Source organism: Mesoplodon mirus (genome assembly GCF_964341445.2).
Source record: "Mesoplodon mirus genome assembly, chromosome: 2".
In the NCBI taxonomy this organism is placed as follows: Eukaryota; Metazoa; Chordata; class Mammalia; order Artiodactyla; family Ziphiidae; genus Mesoplodon; species Mesoplodon mirus.
Window position 1 is genome coordinate 110,257,889 of NC_138977.1, and position 18,394 is coordinate 110,276,282.

The 18,394-nt window shown below is 34.7% G+C and overlaps 1 protein-coding gene across 1 annotated transcript in view; it reads left to right on the forward strand.

The window, feature by feature from the left end:
* ANK3 (ankyrin 3) overlaps positions 1 to 18,394 on the forward strand; it is a 337,518-nt gene that overhangs the window by 299,543 nt on the left and 19,581 nt on the right. Inside the window, exons 40-43 of the mRNA XM_082643157.1 lie at positions 2,854 to 2,985; positions 3,877 to 4,020; positions 7,245 to 7,335; positions 9,823 to 10,201. Coding sequence (XP_082499283.1) covers positions 2,854 to 2,985; positions 3,877 to 4,020; positions 7,245 to 7,335; positions 9,823 to 10,201 — 746 coding nt within the window. The remainder of the gene's footprint in view (positions 1 to 2,853; positions 2,986 to 3,876; positions 4,021 to 7,244; positions 7,336 to 9,822; positions 10,202 to 18,394) is intronic.

Here is an 18,394-nt window from a genome sequence, read left to right on the forward strand (position 1 = left end):
ATTTCTGGTAATATGGGATAACCTTTTACCTAATAGCAAATTTATTTTGTGGCATATAGGAAAACGTAACTAAGGCCTATGGTTTTTAAATAATCCAAAAATTTAAACTATGGTTTATGCCCTTAGATCAGCTCTCTTAGGCAACAGTTCAACTAATCCATGCCTAGGTTTCACAAATCTTAATCATTCATGAGTCACTGTCACAATTTTTATGATATACACATATTATTTGCATGCTTATTGACCTGATACTCTTAAGTGGACTCACTTTTATGCTCAAAGATTTATTTAAAAGGAAATCTTATGTCATTTTGATAATGGAAATCAAGGATCATGTTCAATAACTAGATAAACAAGAAAACAAAGGATGACAGTTAAGCTTAAATTTTGAATTTAAATTGAAAAAAATAGGATACAGGTGAATGAATCTATTCAATTTACAAAAATAGTTGAGCTCTGTGAAATGAATGAAACTTTTTATAATCAGGGTGTAGAAGAGGAATTTTTGGCTTGATTTCACTTCATTAAAGATGAAGATAAGGCTCTGTGTCAACTGGACAATACTGCTTTGTAGTTTTGATGTTAACTGGGCCCCCCAAATCCTACTTCACATGAATCAGAGAAATTTTAAGTTTTATAGGTTGAGTGTATTTTTTTTTAACGCACAGCCAAAAAACAACAGTTAAATATAAATAAATGTTAATTATTGTCCTATTTAAAGTCATCTTGCATACTATCAGCGACATACATTCTCTACTCAGGGAAACAATTATCTAGGCTATCAAAATGGAGAACATGAAACTAGATCATGGCACAAAAGGTCATTTACATTTATTTCCTTCAAATGCCCTGAATCCCAGGCCTTCCCCACCCTCCGCATATTAAGGCCTCCTCTCTCCTTCTGCCCAGCCCTGCCCTCAGGCACACTGCTACTGACCTGGCCTAGTGGATCTCTGAAGAGACAGTGGGTCTGAGTAATCCTTTGCAGACTGTTGAGAGTTAACAGTAATTCATTATGTATAAGTATTTTCGAACATAAAATTAATAATAGTATTATATTTTAACAGTGGACACTGTAATCTGAAAATATCCTGGAGCTAATATTGATTTTGTGCATTATCTACCCATAACTATTAGGTTATTTTCTTTAAGCAAAACCAGTCCTTAGTTTGTCAGAGTAAACTCTTGGAGAATATGTGACATTAAGAATAGTGAGACAAAGTCATAAAACTGTAAAATTCTTAGTGACAATGTGTCTTTGCTCTTCACTGAGTCTCTAGACAAAGGATATGGTTTGGTCATGAGGGCAGGAAGGATTACTGCCCTTAAAACACAAAGAGATAAGGCACTTAAAAAAATTAACTTTTCTAATTCAAATTACTATATGCTCAATGAAGATTATTAGGAAAACTAGCATTTAGAAAAACAAAATTTAAATCCATCCCTCAGAACCACTGTTAACAAGCAACTTAATGTACTTTGGTGTTTTTTTTTTTAATAAAAAGCTTTTAAAGTGTTATATACACAGTATAATTTTCTGCTTTTTTATTTACTTTCTGATCTTGGTTTTAATGGACAAATAACATCCAATAGCCATACTTTACAATGGTGTTTTGCTGTTGGTCACAATGCACTAGTGAGTCATGAAATCAATTCATGCTTTGTTTTTGTTTTTAAAAGGAAAAGAAAATGTCTGTCTATCACATATAGTAAGGTTGTTTTGCTCCATAAAGATGTGGTTTCATTTATATAAGCACCATGATATACAATGTTATTTCTAACTGTGGGCTGTGATCAGTTTGCCAGCCACTGCATTACATTAACTCCTCTCCTTTTGTTCAACACATGCTTTGTTTTCAATTTTTCAGTAGTACAAGCCTACAGTGAGCATTCATGTATGTAAATAATTGTGTACAACCCTGTGTACTGTCACCATAGATTTCTAGGAGTGAAATCAGTTGGTCAAAGGATACAGACTTTTTTAAGCCTCTGAATACATTTTGCCAAACTGCTGGAAATGGTTCTTAAGCAGGATAGAATCGTCCAATTACTTTTTCATGGATTTTTTTTCACATTTCTTACTTTTTATAATCATTTAAGGTAATAAACACCTGACATCTTTTTTAAATGTGCAAAAAATATACAGTGAAAAGTAAGTCTCCTTCTCACCTTTGACTCCCAAGTTTAACTCTCCCAAGGCAACTACGCATATCGTATGTATCCTTCCAAAGACACACTCTGCATTCACAAGATTGAGTGTATGGTTATATACACTTAGCTGGACAGAAAGCTTATCTCCCTTTTATTTTTTACACAAGTGACAGCATTTCATAGACAATGATCTGGCTTGGAGTCATCATTTAACCTCCCAAGTGGCACTGATGAAACTTGAAGGCATATAGAATAGAGTATTATGTGAGTAAAAGATCCACTTCATGAAGGTTGCCGAGAGAAAACCCTACCGGCTCCTCATGTGGCATGTTTATGAATTGTATATCCCTACCTATCTTGTATGAAGTTTGCTCAAATTGCAGACAATAATTTGGCTGAGTTAAAAGAATCTAGCAACATCCTCTTTGAACAGAGCAAGAATCTTTATAAAATAATCTCCAAAGGGAATCTGATTATAACCAGGGAATTACCTTAGGAGAGATAAGTCACAGCCTGTATATTATCAGTATTTTCCTGTGAAATCAAGTATATAAAGATTAATGCCCAAGGCTGTACTTGGGTTTTACTATAAAATCCTTACCTTTTTTTTTTTGGCAGGGGGGCAGTTGAGCATTACTTTTATGAAATATATGTGATAAAAGTACAATATGAAATCTTAGTAACTCCTTTTCTTTTCTACAGAACTGGCAAGGGAACTGAATTTTTCAGTGGATGAAATCAATCAAATACGTGTGGAAAATCCAAATTCTTTAATTTCTCAAAGCTTCATGTTATTAAAAAAATGGGTTACCAGAGACGGAAAAAACGCTACAAGTATGCTGAAATTATATTACTTTAACTTGCAAAATTGCTTATGTCTAATATTTCAGATAAGCCTACTGTTATAAAATCACAGTGATCATAAAGTAATGGCAAGTCTTTTCAAGTTATACTTGTTTAATTTTGTGCTAATATTCTAAACTTCTGTCTTTAGGAAGCAAGTAGTAGGGTTTTTTTTTGCATTTTGTGTATATTTGCATTTTTCTCTGTGACCATCAAAAATGAAAATATAATTCTAGCTGTTCAATCATAGGGCGGTGGTGGGAAACAATGTGAAGTTACTGCTATGGCCAGAAATGGATGTGCAGGGAGGTAAGAGAGAAAAGGATAGGATCAAATCATTTTATCCAGCCTGGTCTGTGATGGCAGAGAACTCCCCAGTATTCCTGGGTTTTGTGTGGTTTAGGTGGCGGTAGGGGAGTGGTGCTATACTGTGACAAATGCCAACCCATAACGATGTGGAATCAGTTACTGGGGGTTTGCCTGGGTCAGCCTGACCTTAGTAAGTCATTAATGCTAAGCATCAAATATAAGGGTGACCTATTTTGATAGTCTAACAGGAGAGGAATGTGTTTATTAGATCCCCTTATAACTAACAGGAGTCTCGCTGTTTTGAGGCCTATCTGCTCTGCACCTTACAGAGATGGAACGAATGTTGCTGTCATCACACACAGCTTCACAAAACGATTCTTAAGACCCTAACATATCTTCCCTGGAGCAGCGAGCTTTCTGAGCCCTCTGGATAGTGAATATTGCAGAGGTGCAGTGAGGAGGGATTAAGACGCTAGGAGGGTCAAGTGAGCCATGCCTTTGTGTGGATATTGTGATGACATAGAAGAAAATAATTTAATTGGGTTTTCAACCTTTTTTTCCCTCCTCTTTCAGCTGATGCCTTAACTGCGGTCTTGACAAAAATTAATCGAATAGATATAGTGACTCTGCTAGAAGGACCAATATTTGATTATGGAAATATTTCAGGCACCAGAAGTTTTGCAGATGAGAACAATGTTTTCCATGACCCTGTGGATGGTAACTGAATTTAGTGTTCATATTTACTTAATCATTTGATAAAATTTGAAAGTGCAGTAGGACAAGGCAGTCACGTAAAACCAACTAAATTATGATTTGCTTGACTTAATTTCTCATTTTCACGGCATATTCTCTGCCAGGTCTGCAAACAAACACTCCGATAGAACAAGCTTGATAAATGTCTCTGTTATATAAAATACAAATAATGAAGTATATAAAGGCATAAGTTAACTGAAACAGTTGGTATCTCAAATATTTTATATGACCAAATGGAAGAAAATTTAATATCTAGAGAATATCTTGCTTTTGCCATTTTTATATTAACCTAAAAAACTAGGGAACTCTTTTATTCCTATTTAGGTAAAACCAAATTGTGGGCTGTTATACAAATTGTTAAGTAAAATGGTTAATTACTGTTTTGAGAACAAGTATTTAAGCATGTACTGAAAGAGACAATGTATCACTCAAACAGGTGTTTTAGTTATTTAGCATTATTTTAACTTCATATGCTGCCATTTTTTGTTTGGAAAAACACTACTTGACCCATCGTATATAAAAGGTAGCATAATCTCTAATTCAATGAGCATAGATGTTGCTAATAACATAGTAATTCCTCTTTTACATTAGCTTAATTTATATGATAATAGTGTCATTTTTCCTTCATTATGTAAATTGGGGCTTTTTCAACAAAGTATTAAGAAAAGTATGACAAATATCTTTCTATGTTTTTCAAGATGTTCATAAATGGAAATTTATTCCTATAATGAATTTTGAGTAAAAAAATGTTGATGCTATGGAGGCAAGAAGAGGAGCTAGGGATATTTTTCTACTATTTCAATTTTTTTTAAATATGGTGATTTTTTTTCCATTTTTAAACAGCAAAGTTAGACCACCAATAATCAATAACTTATAATTCTGCATGTGACAAAACATCTCAAATTCTTAGAAAGTTTCTGCTTACTAAAGTCAACAGAAAATTTAGTGTACCTTGTTATCCCCATAACATAAACATGTGGGTAATAATGTCAAAAGTGGTTTCTTTTTAAGCTTATAAATACCACAGAACCTGGAAAAAAGCTCTCTTCAAGGCCTTGTCTTATATGTGAGACCATATATTGATGACCAAACTCTTTGTGCACAAGATAAAGATAGACCAGTATTATATCAAATTTGGGGGTTTTGCCAAGTTTATAGAGTATTTTAATATTCTTTACTGGGAAACTTTTTTAAGAAAAGTAGTTTTAACAAACAAGATCATCAGAAAGCAATGGAAGTATTCAATGGAATTGAAAGTTTCATTTAACATTTTAAAATCAGAGTATCATTAAATAAATCCACAAGGGCTTTTTGTTGCTACATCTTAATATTTTATATTCCCTATTTTTTAAATTCTTAGGGAAATTTATGTTTATGAAGTAAATTTTACTTGTGCAGATTATAAACCTCATGTAGTCTTAGACAAATTTTCAACATTCTAGTTTATGGGTGACCATAACAGAAAAATGTTCACTTACCTATAGTGATTTGAATTTACAACCAAAGCTAAGTTGGTATTTATCTTGGACTAATGGAAAAATTAGGCTTTAGTTTTGTAGACCAATAAGTCAGAAAGTGTGCCTGGTTGCCTTTTTGTTCCGGTCTCTCCTCTTCATTGAACTTTTGTGAAACTTCCTTTCCTCACCATGACCAGACCATTGTTGACTTTTCTCTCTGCTGAAGGAGAAAAATAACTCCCTTAGTCCACGCAGCAAAGTTTAAAACAAGGGAATTTCTCCCTCCTTCCCCTTTGTGTAGGCTGGTTAGTAAACCTCTGTTGTTTCATAGCATTGTCATGAATATTCAGAGCGCTCTCTGTAAATGGTTTTCCTCCCGTCTCTGTTGTGTATCATTTCTTTTTTCTCTTTATTTGATTCATGCTTCTGAGTGGACCCCTACCACCACGTTCACCAAGACTTCCATATGTACACAACCCTTTCATCTCTGTCACATTATGACACCTGAAGAGTTTACATGGAGTCTTTTCTACTTTATCTGCTTTTTAAATCCTTTTCCTAACATCTTTTCAGATTTTTTCCCCAGTGCTACTGCTCTAAATCTAATGGTCATTTCTTTCCAAAGATTAAATTCATTTTTCTTTGCTGTAAATTTCCTGTGAAATAAGTTAAGAATTAAGAGTTGGGTAGCATCACTCTTATGTACAGTTCTTAAAATAAGTTATAAGTAATTAATTATAAAAATTGGTTTCTTGTGGCTTGCTGTATTCAGTCCACCACAATGTGGATTTTGCATGCTAAAAGTAGAAAGATATTAATTTGGCCATGCAATAAATGTATCTTACATAATGACAGCTAACTTTATATTGGATTAAACTTGTGTATTTAAGTTACTGTATTAAAATTACCAAAATCGATAAACAATTTATATCTTAATTAACTAGTATTCTATTTTATTGTAGTTTGCACTAGTCTTTTATTTCATTGTATTACATATACTTGAACTACACCAATAAATTTATCAACATTATTCTGTAATTCATCACACATTTTCATACCTAATATAATTTAAGTCATTCCATGTGTTTTTGTTTGATGTGCTCTAATTCATTCCAGTCAGTCCAAATGTACTGTCTTCCATAGGTTATCCTTCCCTTCAAGTGGAACTGGAAACTCCCACAGGGTTGCACTACACACCACCCACCCCTTTCCAGCAAGATGATTATTTTAGTGATCTCTCTAGCATAGAATCTCCCCTTAGAACCCCCAGTAGACTGAGTGATGGGGTAGTGCCTTCCCAGGGAAACGTAGAGCATTCAGCAGATGGACCTCCAGTCGTAACTGCAGAAGACACGTCCTTGGAAGAGAGCAGACTTGAAGACTCAATGCCTTTGACAGAAATACCTGAAGCAGTGGATGTACATGAGAGCCAGTTGGAGAATGTGTGTCTGAGTGAGTATCCTCGATACCTCGGAAGGATGGCTGGGGTCCCAAAAGATGTTAAACCAGCAGAGCCATTGGAACAGACTAGAAAAGTAGGAGTGAGCTCTGAGCAGCAAGAGAAAGGAAAATCTGGTCCTGATGAGGAGATGACGGAAGAAAAACTCAAATCTCTATTTGAGGATATTCAACTTGAAGAAGGAGTAGAGTCTGAGGAGATGACAGAAGAAAAAGTACAGGCTATTCTTAAACGTGTTCAGCAAGCAGAACTGGAAATGTCTTCAATTACAGGTTGGCAGAATGAGACATCAAGTGGAAACCTAGAGTCCCCTGCTCAAGCTCGAAGAATAACTGGTGGGTTACTAGATCGACTGGATGACAGGTATGGCTCTTGGTCAGAAAAAGGAAAGTGAAATGCAGGTTACATGTTAATAGTTTGGTTTTTTTCTTTATTTTTTGGCTGCGCCATGCAGCTTGTGGGATCTTAGTTCCCTGGCCAGGGATCGAACCTGGGCCCTTGGCAGTGAAAGCATGGAGTCCTAACCACTGGACTGCCAGGGAATTCCAGTAGTTTGTTTTAAATATATGCTTTTTAGCAATTACTGTTTTTCTAAATTACCATTCCAATTTCAAGATAATACATGCTTTAAAGGTTGGTTCATTCTGCTAATCTGGAGAGGGAAAGTTACATTAAACTCAAATATAATTCTTAAAACTACTGATAATTAGCTGAAGTAAAATGCAAAAAGTTATACACATGCTAAAGATTAATACATTTTCTTTACTTCAGAAGGCTACTCTTTTCTGCTTTATTACCTGTTGTATTATTCTTTTCACATAGCCAGAAATTAATGCTCATTTAAAATAATGTAATAAATAGAATTCTAAGTCTTTTAGAAATATAAGCATTTCTATTGTTTCCTGATATCAAACATAAATGTGCTTATTATACAAAATATTAAAATACAGATTTAAAAAATCAATACAATGCCATCATCTAGCAATAACCACCACTAAAATTTTGGTGAATTTCTTTTACATACATGTTTTTAAATGTCTTGTCACAGAAAAATGCAGAGAAGCAAAAAAGTCATCTATCCTTATCATACTAAGAAAAACGAACACTTTATATATCCTTCCTTTTTTCTACATGAATATTTTATATAATTTGCAATATGACATATGTAATTCTTTACCCCCAAATAATATGGGCATGACAGAAATTTGTTTATAACCAAAATAATTCCCTAATCATGAATCTGGTTCTTTTTACAGTGATCTTCCTCTAGAAGGGTAAGAGCTAGTGTCTTTCAGACACTGGTTCAAACCCCACCACCATTAGGTTTGCACTTTTCGACTTTAGATTAATTTCTAAGCTCTAAGAACGCCACTGTAATTGGCTTTAAAAATAAGAGTACTACTACTTTCCTCAAACAGGTTTATAGATTGAAAAAGAAAGCCTGTAGCATGCCTACCCAATGACTGGTACAAATAGTCTCTCAGTGATAGTTGGCATTATTTTATTTATGCACACATAAAATATATTTTACTTCAGTGGTAACTAGTGATAAACCTCAGTTCTTTTCGTACAACTTATTTTATAACCATGTTTAATATTTTCATATTGCTGATAAGCTTCTTGCTCAATGAAAACTCCCAAAGAGGGAGGTGACAACATTTGCAAACAGGAGTTCACAAAACTCCTTTTGAAGAATGGGAGCATCAGTGAATTCTATGTTCAGCCTACAGTACAGAGTATGGAGACAAGAAATCGTACTAATTTTGACATCTAGGTTCAGATATAATCACATAATTTATAGTTGCATAACAGGAAATTAGATATAGCTAGGAGTTTTAGTTATTGTACAGGGTCTTCACAGTATGCTGGGACTGTTTGTCCTTAAACATCTGGAATAGGATGTGCTATTAATATTTTTTGATAAAGGTGTTTAATCAGAATTTGATTTATAAGAATATGCACATACATATACATAATAAATATATTGTAGATAGAAAACATTGCACTAGTTTTATTGCCTTCAGAATTCTACAGGTAATAAGCAAAGGTGCTAATAAAAACAATATATAAAAATAAACAATATACAAACTATAAAATAAAGTAAAAGTCTATATTGAAACTAGTAAAAATTAGAAACCAATTTAAAAGAAAGTAATGGAAGAGAAAGATTTTTAAGAGTCAAAAGGAAAACAGTCCTCACAGGTAGTAGAAGCAGCAGGTAAGCATCCACACCCTTATCACCAGAGAGAGTCAGCAGAGGTCAGGAGTGGAGAAAGATGAGAACCCAAGTAAGGTTCTCACGGTTCTTCCACGGTGGGGAAAGCATGACGGTAGGATTCACAACTGGAAACACATACAAAGACTGGAACATAGGGTTCTTGAGGATGCCAGAGCTCTCATCACAGGAATTCATTTTGTTCTTTGTCATCAGTTTTTTCACTGGCAATAGAAAAGCATTTTGAGATCTCCTCTTCTTTTAGATTGGTGGGTCTGGAACTCTGGGTATGTCCATGAACCTCTCAGGATTACTTTTTAAAAGATACAGAATCCAGGGAGCTGTATAAGTACAATTAAACAAAACAAAACAAAAACAGTGACAGCATAGCCAGCCAGCTGGTTTGGGAGTTTGAGTGCAGAGGATGCCTGGAGCCTGTGTATCATCTCCTCACCCCACACCCACACCCATAACAGGCCCTCACAGTTTGAAATCTGATGACCAGATTTTTCATGCTTTTCTAATGTATGTCTTTAAAAGTAGTTTAAAACATGGCTGTTGAAAATTTAGAGCTTCTAAAGCCCATTTGCAGCCATATGTTACCATTATAAATTTCCACATCTTCTCTATTGCAGCCCTGACCAGTGTAGAGATTCCATTACCTCGTATCTCAAAGGGGAACCTGGAAAATTTGAAGCAAATGGAAGCCATGCAGAAGTCACTCCAGAAGCAAAGACAAAATCTTACTTTTCAGAATCCCAAAATGATATAGGGAAACAGAGTGCAAAGGAAACTCTGAAACCAAAAATACAAGGTTCTGGTCGTGTTGATGAACCAGCATCATCACTAGCGGCATATCAGAAAGCTCTAGAAGAAACCAGCAAGTTTGTCATAGAAGAGCCTAAACCCTGTGTGCCTGTCAGTATGAAAAAGATGAGTAGGACTACTCCTGCAGATGGCAAGCCAAGGCTTAACTTCCATGAAGAAGAGGGATCCAATGGGTCTGAGCAAAAGGTACGTCATCTAGTTTTCCACTGTGCTGTCATTTAAGCTGAAAGTACTGACGCTTTGATTCTTTTGATAATCTTGTAGCACTGGGCCCAGTGTTCGTTACTACTTCCAAATTATCAATGTGTGATTGAAAATTGTAATACTAATAATGGGGGTAAAGAAAGTAATGAGTAAAATATATGCTACTTGTCATCCCTTCTTTCATTGGGTAGAAAAAAGGAATAAACATCTTCTTAGCCATTTTTCAGGAGGGAAAAGAATACAGGCATGTTAAGTAAGTAGCTTAAGGTCCAGTTTTAATTTTGTCTGGGATTTAGGTTTCCTCACTCCCAACCTAGTCTTCTTTCTTGAGGATGGAGGATAATTATCCTGACCCTTTCTGGTTCTTTTGCACAATTTAAAGAGTCGCTAGCATTGACCCATCTAAGAGTTCTATCCTATAAGGTCTGTTGCCTGAAAGGGTGTTTTAAAAATTGAAGAAACACAGTTCCCAAGCCTAAAATGAGGTGGGTATACTACTGTTGGTTGACGGCATTTAGAAATGCAACATTAAAAGTATCATTTTAATTATTTTTATATCTAAGTTGATAATTATCTTAATATTTGTTTTTAATAATTTAAAAAACCTACTGTCATATAATTATTTGCTTGCTTTTTGTACTTATATGTTTTTGTGCTACCATCTAATAGATTTCATTATTCTTTGAGTGTAAACATTTTTAGATATTAAAAAATTTTTAATTGAAATTATGATTTATAGATGGATATAAGAAAATTAAGATCAGTTCTGTTTCCTATATTTTTGACTGCTTTTTGCTCTCTCAATTTTTGTGTCTTTTCATGAACTATGCAGTAGAAACAGACTGAGAGTTATACATCTTTGGAATAGTAGTACTTGAAGTTTTCCCTAAAACATCTAGTTTACTTAAGATCTTCTACAGTGTTTTGGGTAGAAAAAAAAAGAAACAAGTCTTTTGTAAAATAATGAGCCCATGATTAATTTGAGGTTTAGAAAAATTTAGTAAACTCCTAATCAGGAGCTAATTATCAGCTTATTAACTAATCATATCCTTTCCTTTTCCCTCCTGCAGGCTATTTTTTTTTAATCACTTTCCTGCTTGTTAGGAGGGAAAGTGAGAGGAAATAAAATCCTCAGGACTTTCTTTCATTTCCTTCCTGACAAGTGTTGTTTTGAGTATTGCTTTCTGCCTTTTAGTTAACTCTTACCATGTTTAAGCAATATGACTTTGGATGGAATGTTTCCTTTTAAAATGAGCTTGCAAAATATCAGGAGGGAGCAGTAACCTAGTGATGTTTTAGCTATGAAAATGTATTGTGCAAAAACCTATTAAAAATCGATAGGGAAGTTCTCAAATATGTAAGTAAGCATTTCGACAGTATACATGTGCCTACATATTGCCCGTTGGGGAACCATGGAGAAGGCATAAAGAGGATTTGAAAAAGAAAGTCTTAACCCTGAATGGAAATGCAGCTGAATTCATCAGTAATGGAAAATAATTACTGTTAGAAAATGTTTTTCGAGATTTCTTATAAATGAGTTTGTGCCTTTAGCATTGGTCACTGGTCCTCCTCCAATGCATAAAGGCTTCAGGAGCATAGCAATTCATAGTGAAGTTAAAGCTTCTGGAATATAAGAGTCTGACCTCACAAGAAATTCGAAGATGTCCAGGATGTATTTTTTGTGGCTAGACCATAGTACAATAGTAATCAACTAGGTCGTTGGATGTATGATCTCAGAAAACAGCCCCCTTTTTGTCCCCTGAAAAATCAGGTCAAAAGTCCGGGTGCGGCTCTTAAACGGATGACTGCCTGCTGTTACAAGGTAAAAATCCTGCTGCTTTCCACCTCTTTACATGCCGCAACCCATGGCAAGGAGTACTGAGAAAATTCCATTTGGTCTCCTAGTTACCCTCTGTGCCATTGCGTAGAGAATTCTCTAAAAGGAATCCTGATCAAGATTCTACTACCATCTTCTCTCTACCCTTCACCTTAAGACTGGCAGAGACTCCATGGAGAAAATGGAAACAAACATTAGCCAAATGGCCACTTTTTCTTTATGTGAGGGGCTGGTCTCAGATGATTCTTGATAGGATTATAATTGACATCTAGGTTTGTTATTAGTGTTTGCATTAACATATGTTCTTCTGCTTTTAAATGTTTCAAGTGAAAAACCTTTCCCCAGTCTAAGATTCTGGCTATGGATAATTCAGATTGAATTTTCTCTTCTGCCTCATCTAATCTATTAATTGCTAAATGCTGATTAGTAATTCTTTTGCAATATGAATTCATCTTACCTTTTTCTGCTTTTCTGAGCCATTGTAGGGCCTCCTTTCCCAATATTTAGGTCATTCTAAGTGTCCTGAATTTATGGTCCTTTTCTAAAAAAATTTTAAAGTAATGGGGAATTTAGTAGCCAGTATCTTTGCAAGGAGTAAGAAAGTTGAAAACTATTTCCTTTTGATACCATATTATTCAGTAGGGTATTTTGTTCAGATGAAATTTCCTACAAAGTTAAGGTTGATATTACTATAACATTTAAAAATATTTGGTAAGTTTACCTTTGGTGAAAAATGGCCTACTTTATTATCTATTTGACTAACATTTCATTAATAATTTTTGCTAACACTTACACCTCCTGTAACAATTTTACTTATTTTTTTCCTATTTTTACCAATTCTGCCATTGATTTTTCCAATGCATATTAACTACAGTTTCTATCTCTGGGACTGTCAGATTTGGGGTAACTAGTACACTTAGAAAATAAAATACTAGAATTGTTTTCAGAACTCCACCACTAAAATTTAGAAATAAAACTATTCAGTGTATACTCTTGACCATGATATTTAAGTAGAAGCTGAAGATAATTTTCCCTTTGACTTATGAACTGTTTATCACTTGGTAGTGTTTCCTTATTCCTATCCTTATTTCCTAAAAAGTAATATTTTGTGTAATTACTGTATTCTTACCTGTACTATATTCTTGTCTGTGCAATGTTGTTTCTATTCTAATTTCATATTAGTTCTTTAAAATAAGACCTCAGGCTTTCAAATATTTTACATTCCTTCATTCATTTGAATAAATTCCTACTGAGTTCCAATTATGTATTAGGTGTGAATTATGCTGATAAAAATCTCCTGGCAAATTATGCTGATATAAATTGTATACTTTTCGTAAAGTTCAAAATAGCTTTTGATAAAGTTGTCAAATCTGACCAAAATATCATATAAGTCAGAAATACTATGCCTCTTTCTGTAGGTCAAGTGAAAGATGGCCTGTAACTGTAAGGTTATACATTCATGTCAAATGTATAATATTTATTTTTAAACTAGCTTTAAATCTATATTTTTTCCCCAAACTAATCATTAGTAGCATGTATGTAGTTTCTGATGCCAAAGTCTCCATCACTGTTATTTTTAATAATTTACAATTTTATTATCTTGATCTTTACCTGCATATATATACTTATGCATTTACATATACATTGCATTTATATATACACATAAGTATATATATGCATATACATATGCAGGTAAAGATCAAGGTAATTAAATATATATTATTTATGTATACTTTATATATATTTATATACACATATATACATACACATACAGAGTAATTTCATTTAGAATTCTGCTCAACACTTTCTTCCACTTAAATTTTTTTTAAGATTTCCGCAAATATACATCATGATTTTCCTCAAGTGCGGGGAACCAGAAAGTAAAAAGTTCTTTCTTGATTTCCCTTCTCAGAATGTCTTTTATTTTAAATGTGATGGTAAAATTCTACTAAAAATGCATTTACTCAGGACTTGAAAGGCAGTGAGAGTGATTCAAGCTCAGAGGAAGAACGGAGAGTCACTACCCGAGTTATTCGCCGGCGTTTGATTATAAAGGTATCCCGAAGCCGGATCAGTATGGGGCAATGCTGTATTATTAGAACCTTTCTTGTGATTTGGAAAATTCAGCATGCTTGGTAACTAAATGGCTCTGTATGTTTCTTTGCATATTTGAAAACTTATAAAAACAACTACCGAAAGGAAAAACTCACGTTGCACGGTAGTGAGTATTCTGTCTAGGCCTGTGTTTGACATGTGGCAGTTGTAATTTTATCCGAGAATTCTTGGCATTTGTATACTGCTTTCCTTGGAGAAGTGTTCTATGTGTGAACAAAGATTCTACCTTGGTGAGAGAACAGTTCATATCAAATGAAATGTTCAACTGAAACCCCAGAGGCTGTAATGAAGTATGAGGTAAGATAAAGACGAAAGAGAATGAAAGAATTAAAAGGCTCCCTTCTCAGACTTAACAGTTTTTAAGTGAAAACCAGTTCTTCATTATCAATCAGTGACTAAGAATTCAGTGTTATAGCCTGGCATGGATGTATATGACATAATGCAAACCAAGCAAAAACTTCTGAAATAGGTTTTTAACTTGACTGACATACAAAAAAATCAGGATTTTTTTTTAAGGCTGTATTTTTAAGTAGAGGAAGCAACTCTTAATGGAAGTGAAAAATGTAATTCTACCCTGTTACAGCACAGTTGAATACTATGAATAAATCTTGATTTCCCCCACAAAGGCCTTTTGAAGCACCGACCTTATGTATGGGAGGTCCTATAGACTGCTTCTTGCAGTCTGCTGCTTGTCTTCATTACTCTGCCTTTAGAGAGATCTTTCTTGATGTTAGAATAATTGAGTGCAGAGAACTAGGAAGCCATTTTCAATACACAGTCCTTTGAATGTGGTCCAAGTAACTTGAGGCTCCTTGGTTGGCAGTTCTGAAGAGAAAGAAAGGAAAGGAAATATCTATTGAAAACCATTTATCAAACTTATCACCCATTTCCAAAGTGTCAGGACACCAAACCAGAGATGTAGGGAAGTTGGCTTAGGTATCCAAAACTTCTTAATCCTGCTGCTTGTACTTTTCTTGTAGATCAGATGAAAGAAGAGAAGAAAATCTGCCAAATCTGCTCTAGTATAGTTTTCCTAAGACTCTGGAAACATTAGAGAAGAAAATAAGTCCTTTTCTAAATCCTAAATTATCCACAAATCAACCTTAAGCTCAATAGGGGCCATGAAAAAAAAGTATGAATCACTTTGAAAATTCCACATGGGCAATCCAAATTACTTACTGTTATCTAGCATATATGCAAGCATTTGGCCTGCTATTTATGAAGTCCTCATAATCAGCCACCTCCCACACACTTGCTGGGATTAGGGGGAAGAAATCTTTAATTTGGTTTTTCTGAACACGTTAAAGCCATACTCTGTTCAGGCTTTGCTAGTCCCATGATTAAAATATTACTTCTTGAAGACACTAAAGTGAAACATCTAGAAAAAGCACACCAGACATACTGTCTTGTAACTTGCTTTTTATGCTTAACATATGACATACTCATGTTGCATCAAATTCACCTCATTTCTTTATAATAGCTGCCCAGTATAGAAGCTGACTCCTCTATATATGACAGAAGAAAATAAACATAATCCTGCACAGACAGTGGGAGAAAGCGTAGAGAAGTTTTACTCTGGAGAATACTAAAACAAAACAATAGAAACATCAATCCCCTCCCTAAGTCAATGAGGGTTATTTCTTTTGGTCTCCTAGAATTCTAGAACATGCATTAGCAAGTTAGCTTTTAAGTAATTTTGTTAGAATGAGTTATTTATATATATTTAAGCTTAACATAAAATTATATATATTGACATTTTTATTAAGAGCTTAAGTTTAAAAGACTGAAATACACTGATGTTATAGGCTTCATAAAACAGAGGAGACTGTTCTCTTCAAATCTTCACTTCTTGAAGTCAGTGTAATTTTAGGGAGGCTGAGTGGAATCATCAGAGAACGGGTTTTGTAAGTGGGGAGGGCATTGTATAAATAATGGAATCACTTAAACAAGCTTTGAGAAATGTCTTTCATATGTGACAGAGAAACCAAAAGCTAAAGGATAGCTATAATTATAATTGGAAGCTATAGGTATAAGAAAAACTTTGTAAATTACATACATAGAAATCTTTCTGGTTAATATTCTTCTGTTCAGATTTTGGGGGCAGTTGAAAAAGATCACATTTCTGTTGCCTTTTCTCTTATTCCATATGTTGGTACCTTTTTAATGTAAAAGAGCTTGAGACTGCAGTACTACATGGTAAATGTGACATGGGATCCATCTCTGTCAAAACACATGAAATGAGAATGTTAGGACCTAAAGGAGTCATTGAGACTAAAATTACTTCTTTTCCTAGATGACGAAAACCAAGGATCGGAGATGAACTGATTTACCCAGAACCACACAGCTGGGTGGTAACAGTTCTGAGACCAGAACCTAACCCCTGGTCCTCTAGAGAAGTGCCTTCTACCTGCGCTTTCCACAATACTGTATTCCTTCTCATCCAGAACAAATTAAAAAGGAATAACTTTTCCTAGACTAAATTAGGCACTTGGCCATTTAGACTTTTCCGGTGGCATGGAAGAAGGCAGCATTGAGCTATCTTTCCTGGAAACTATTTGATGGGGCCAGAATGCTAGGAATTTGACCTACTTCATGGGGGCTGTCCAACCTTGGACTGAACCAGCCACAGTAATTCCCCTAGCACTTAGAATCCTAGAGCAGAAAACTATTTGGTGGTTGTTCCGTCCTTCCTAGAGCTAGCTTTGGCCAGGAAGTGTCAATGAAAGCAGTAGATATATTCAGGATTCCATTATCACAAGTCTAGGCAAATCTGTGTTCTTAGCCATTCAACTAGTATAATAAATGGAGTGAAAGTAGAATTTTATGATTTTTCTCTTTAATTTCACATGTGGATTCATTCTTTTTTATGTTTTTATATTTTTACATTTAATATTTTCAAGTCCTTAAGAAATGAGTCAAGTTAAACTCTCCCATTTGTTTTGGGATTTTTTAATTTTATAAGCATATTCATTTATTTCTATATAATATGATAGTATCACAGTGGTTTCAAATGCTTGGAAGCAGTTTAAATTGACCAGTCCCTATGAGCTTGTTTACATTATTTGCTTAGCAAATGCAGTGATTACAAAGGTAAAAACTTTAAACCAACTCAAACCATTGTGAAGTTTGATTAGATTCAAATAACTGAATTTTTACTATATAGTTCAACTATATTTTTATTTCTACTTTTGAGCTTTTTTTACTGACTTTCAAAATAAGGGTTTATGTGTATGTTTCCCCCCATCAAACAACTCAAAAGTACAAAAAGTTCAATCTATCCATTCCACTTCCCATTGTTCACAAGCTTCAGATAACCATTGTTCTGGAACAAAGGAACAAGGTAACCATTGTTCACAAGCTTCAGATCGTTTTATATACATATACCAATATGTATGTGTATATAGAATATACATGTGCTATATACATATACACATACATCCCTAGCAAGTGGGTTTCTCAGAATACATATTGCTTAGTAATTTGCTAAGTTTACATATATAGTTTCTCTCATCTCATTTTCTTGAAAGTTCAAGTTTTAATGTTGTGTACATCGAAGCAAATTGGTACATTTCATGTTGTTATTTTTTCATTTTATTCAAGAAGGAGAGAGGAATAAAAATGATAAAATTCAATGTTTCCAGCAGGGGTCCAAAGGAAAGTACAGTAGTCTTCACAAAGGTGGCCACCAGGAATGATACTGTGACACCATATGTGCTGTAATTTTCCTTTGAAATAGGAAAGAAAAAAGTGCGGGTAGGTGTTGCCAAAAATAATGCCATCACCAAAACTAGCGGGGAAATTTTATTTACTTAAAAGTACAGGGCCTCCCTGGTGGCGCAGTGGTTGAGAGTCCGCCTGCCGATGCAGGGGATACGGGTTCGTGCCCCGGTCTGGGAGGATCCCATATGCCGCGGAGCGGCTGGGCCCGTGAGCCATGGCCGCTGGGCCTGCGCATCCGGAGCCTGTGCTCCGCAACGGGGGAGGCCACAACAGTGAGAGGCCCGCGTACCGCAAAAAGAAAAAAAAGTACAAAGGTTTGCAAGAACCTCAGAAACTAATTAGAGATTATTTTCTCTCATTAAAGAGAGGCCCTAAAGACCTCTCCTTGGTAACACCTGATCTCCAATGTACCTGACAGAATTAAAGATGGATGAAATTTTTTTTAATGTATTTTGTGACTCCTTACTAACTTTCCTCTCTATCCAGTCAACTACTATCTAATC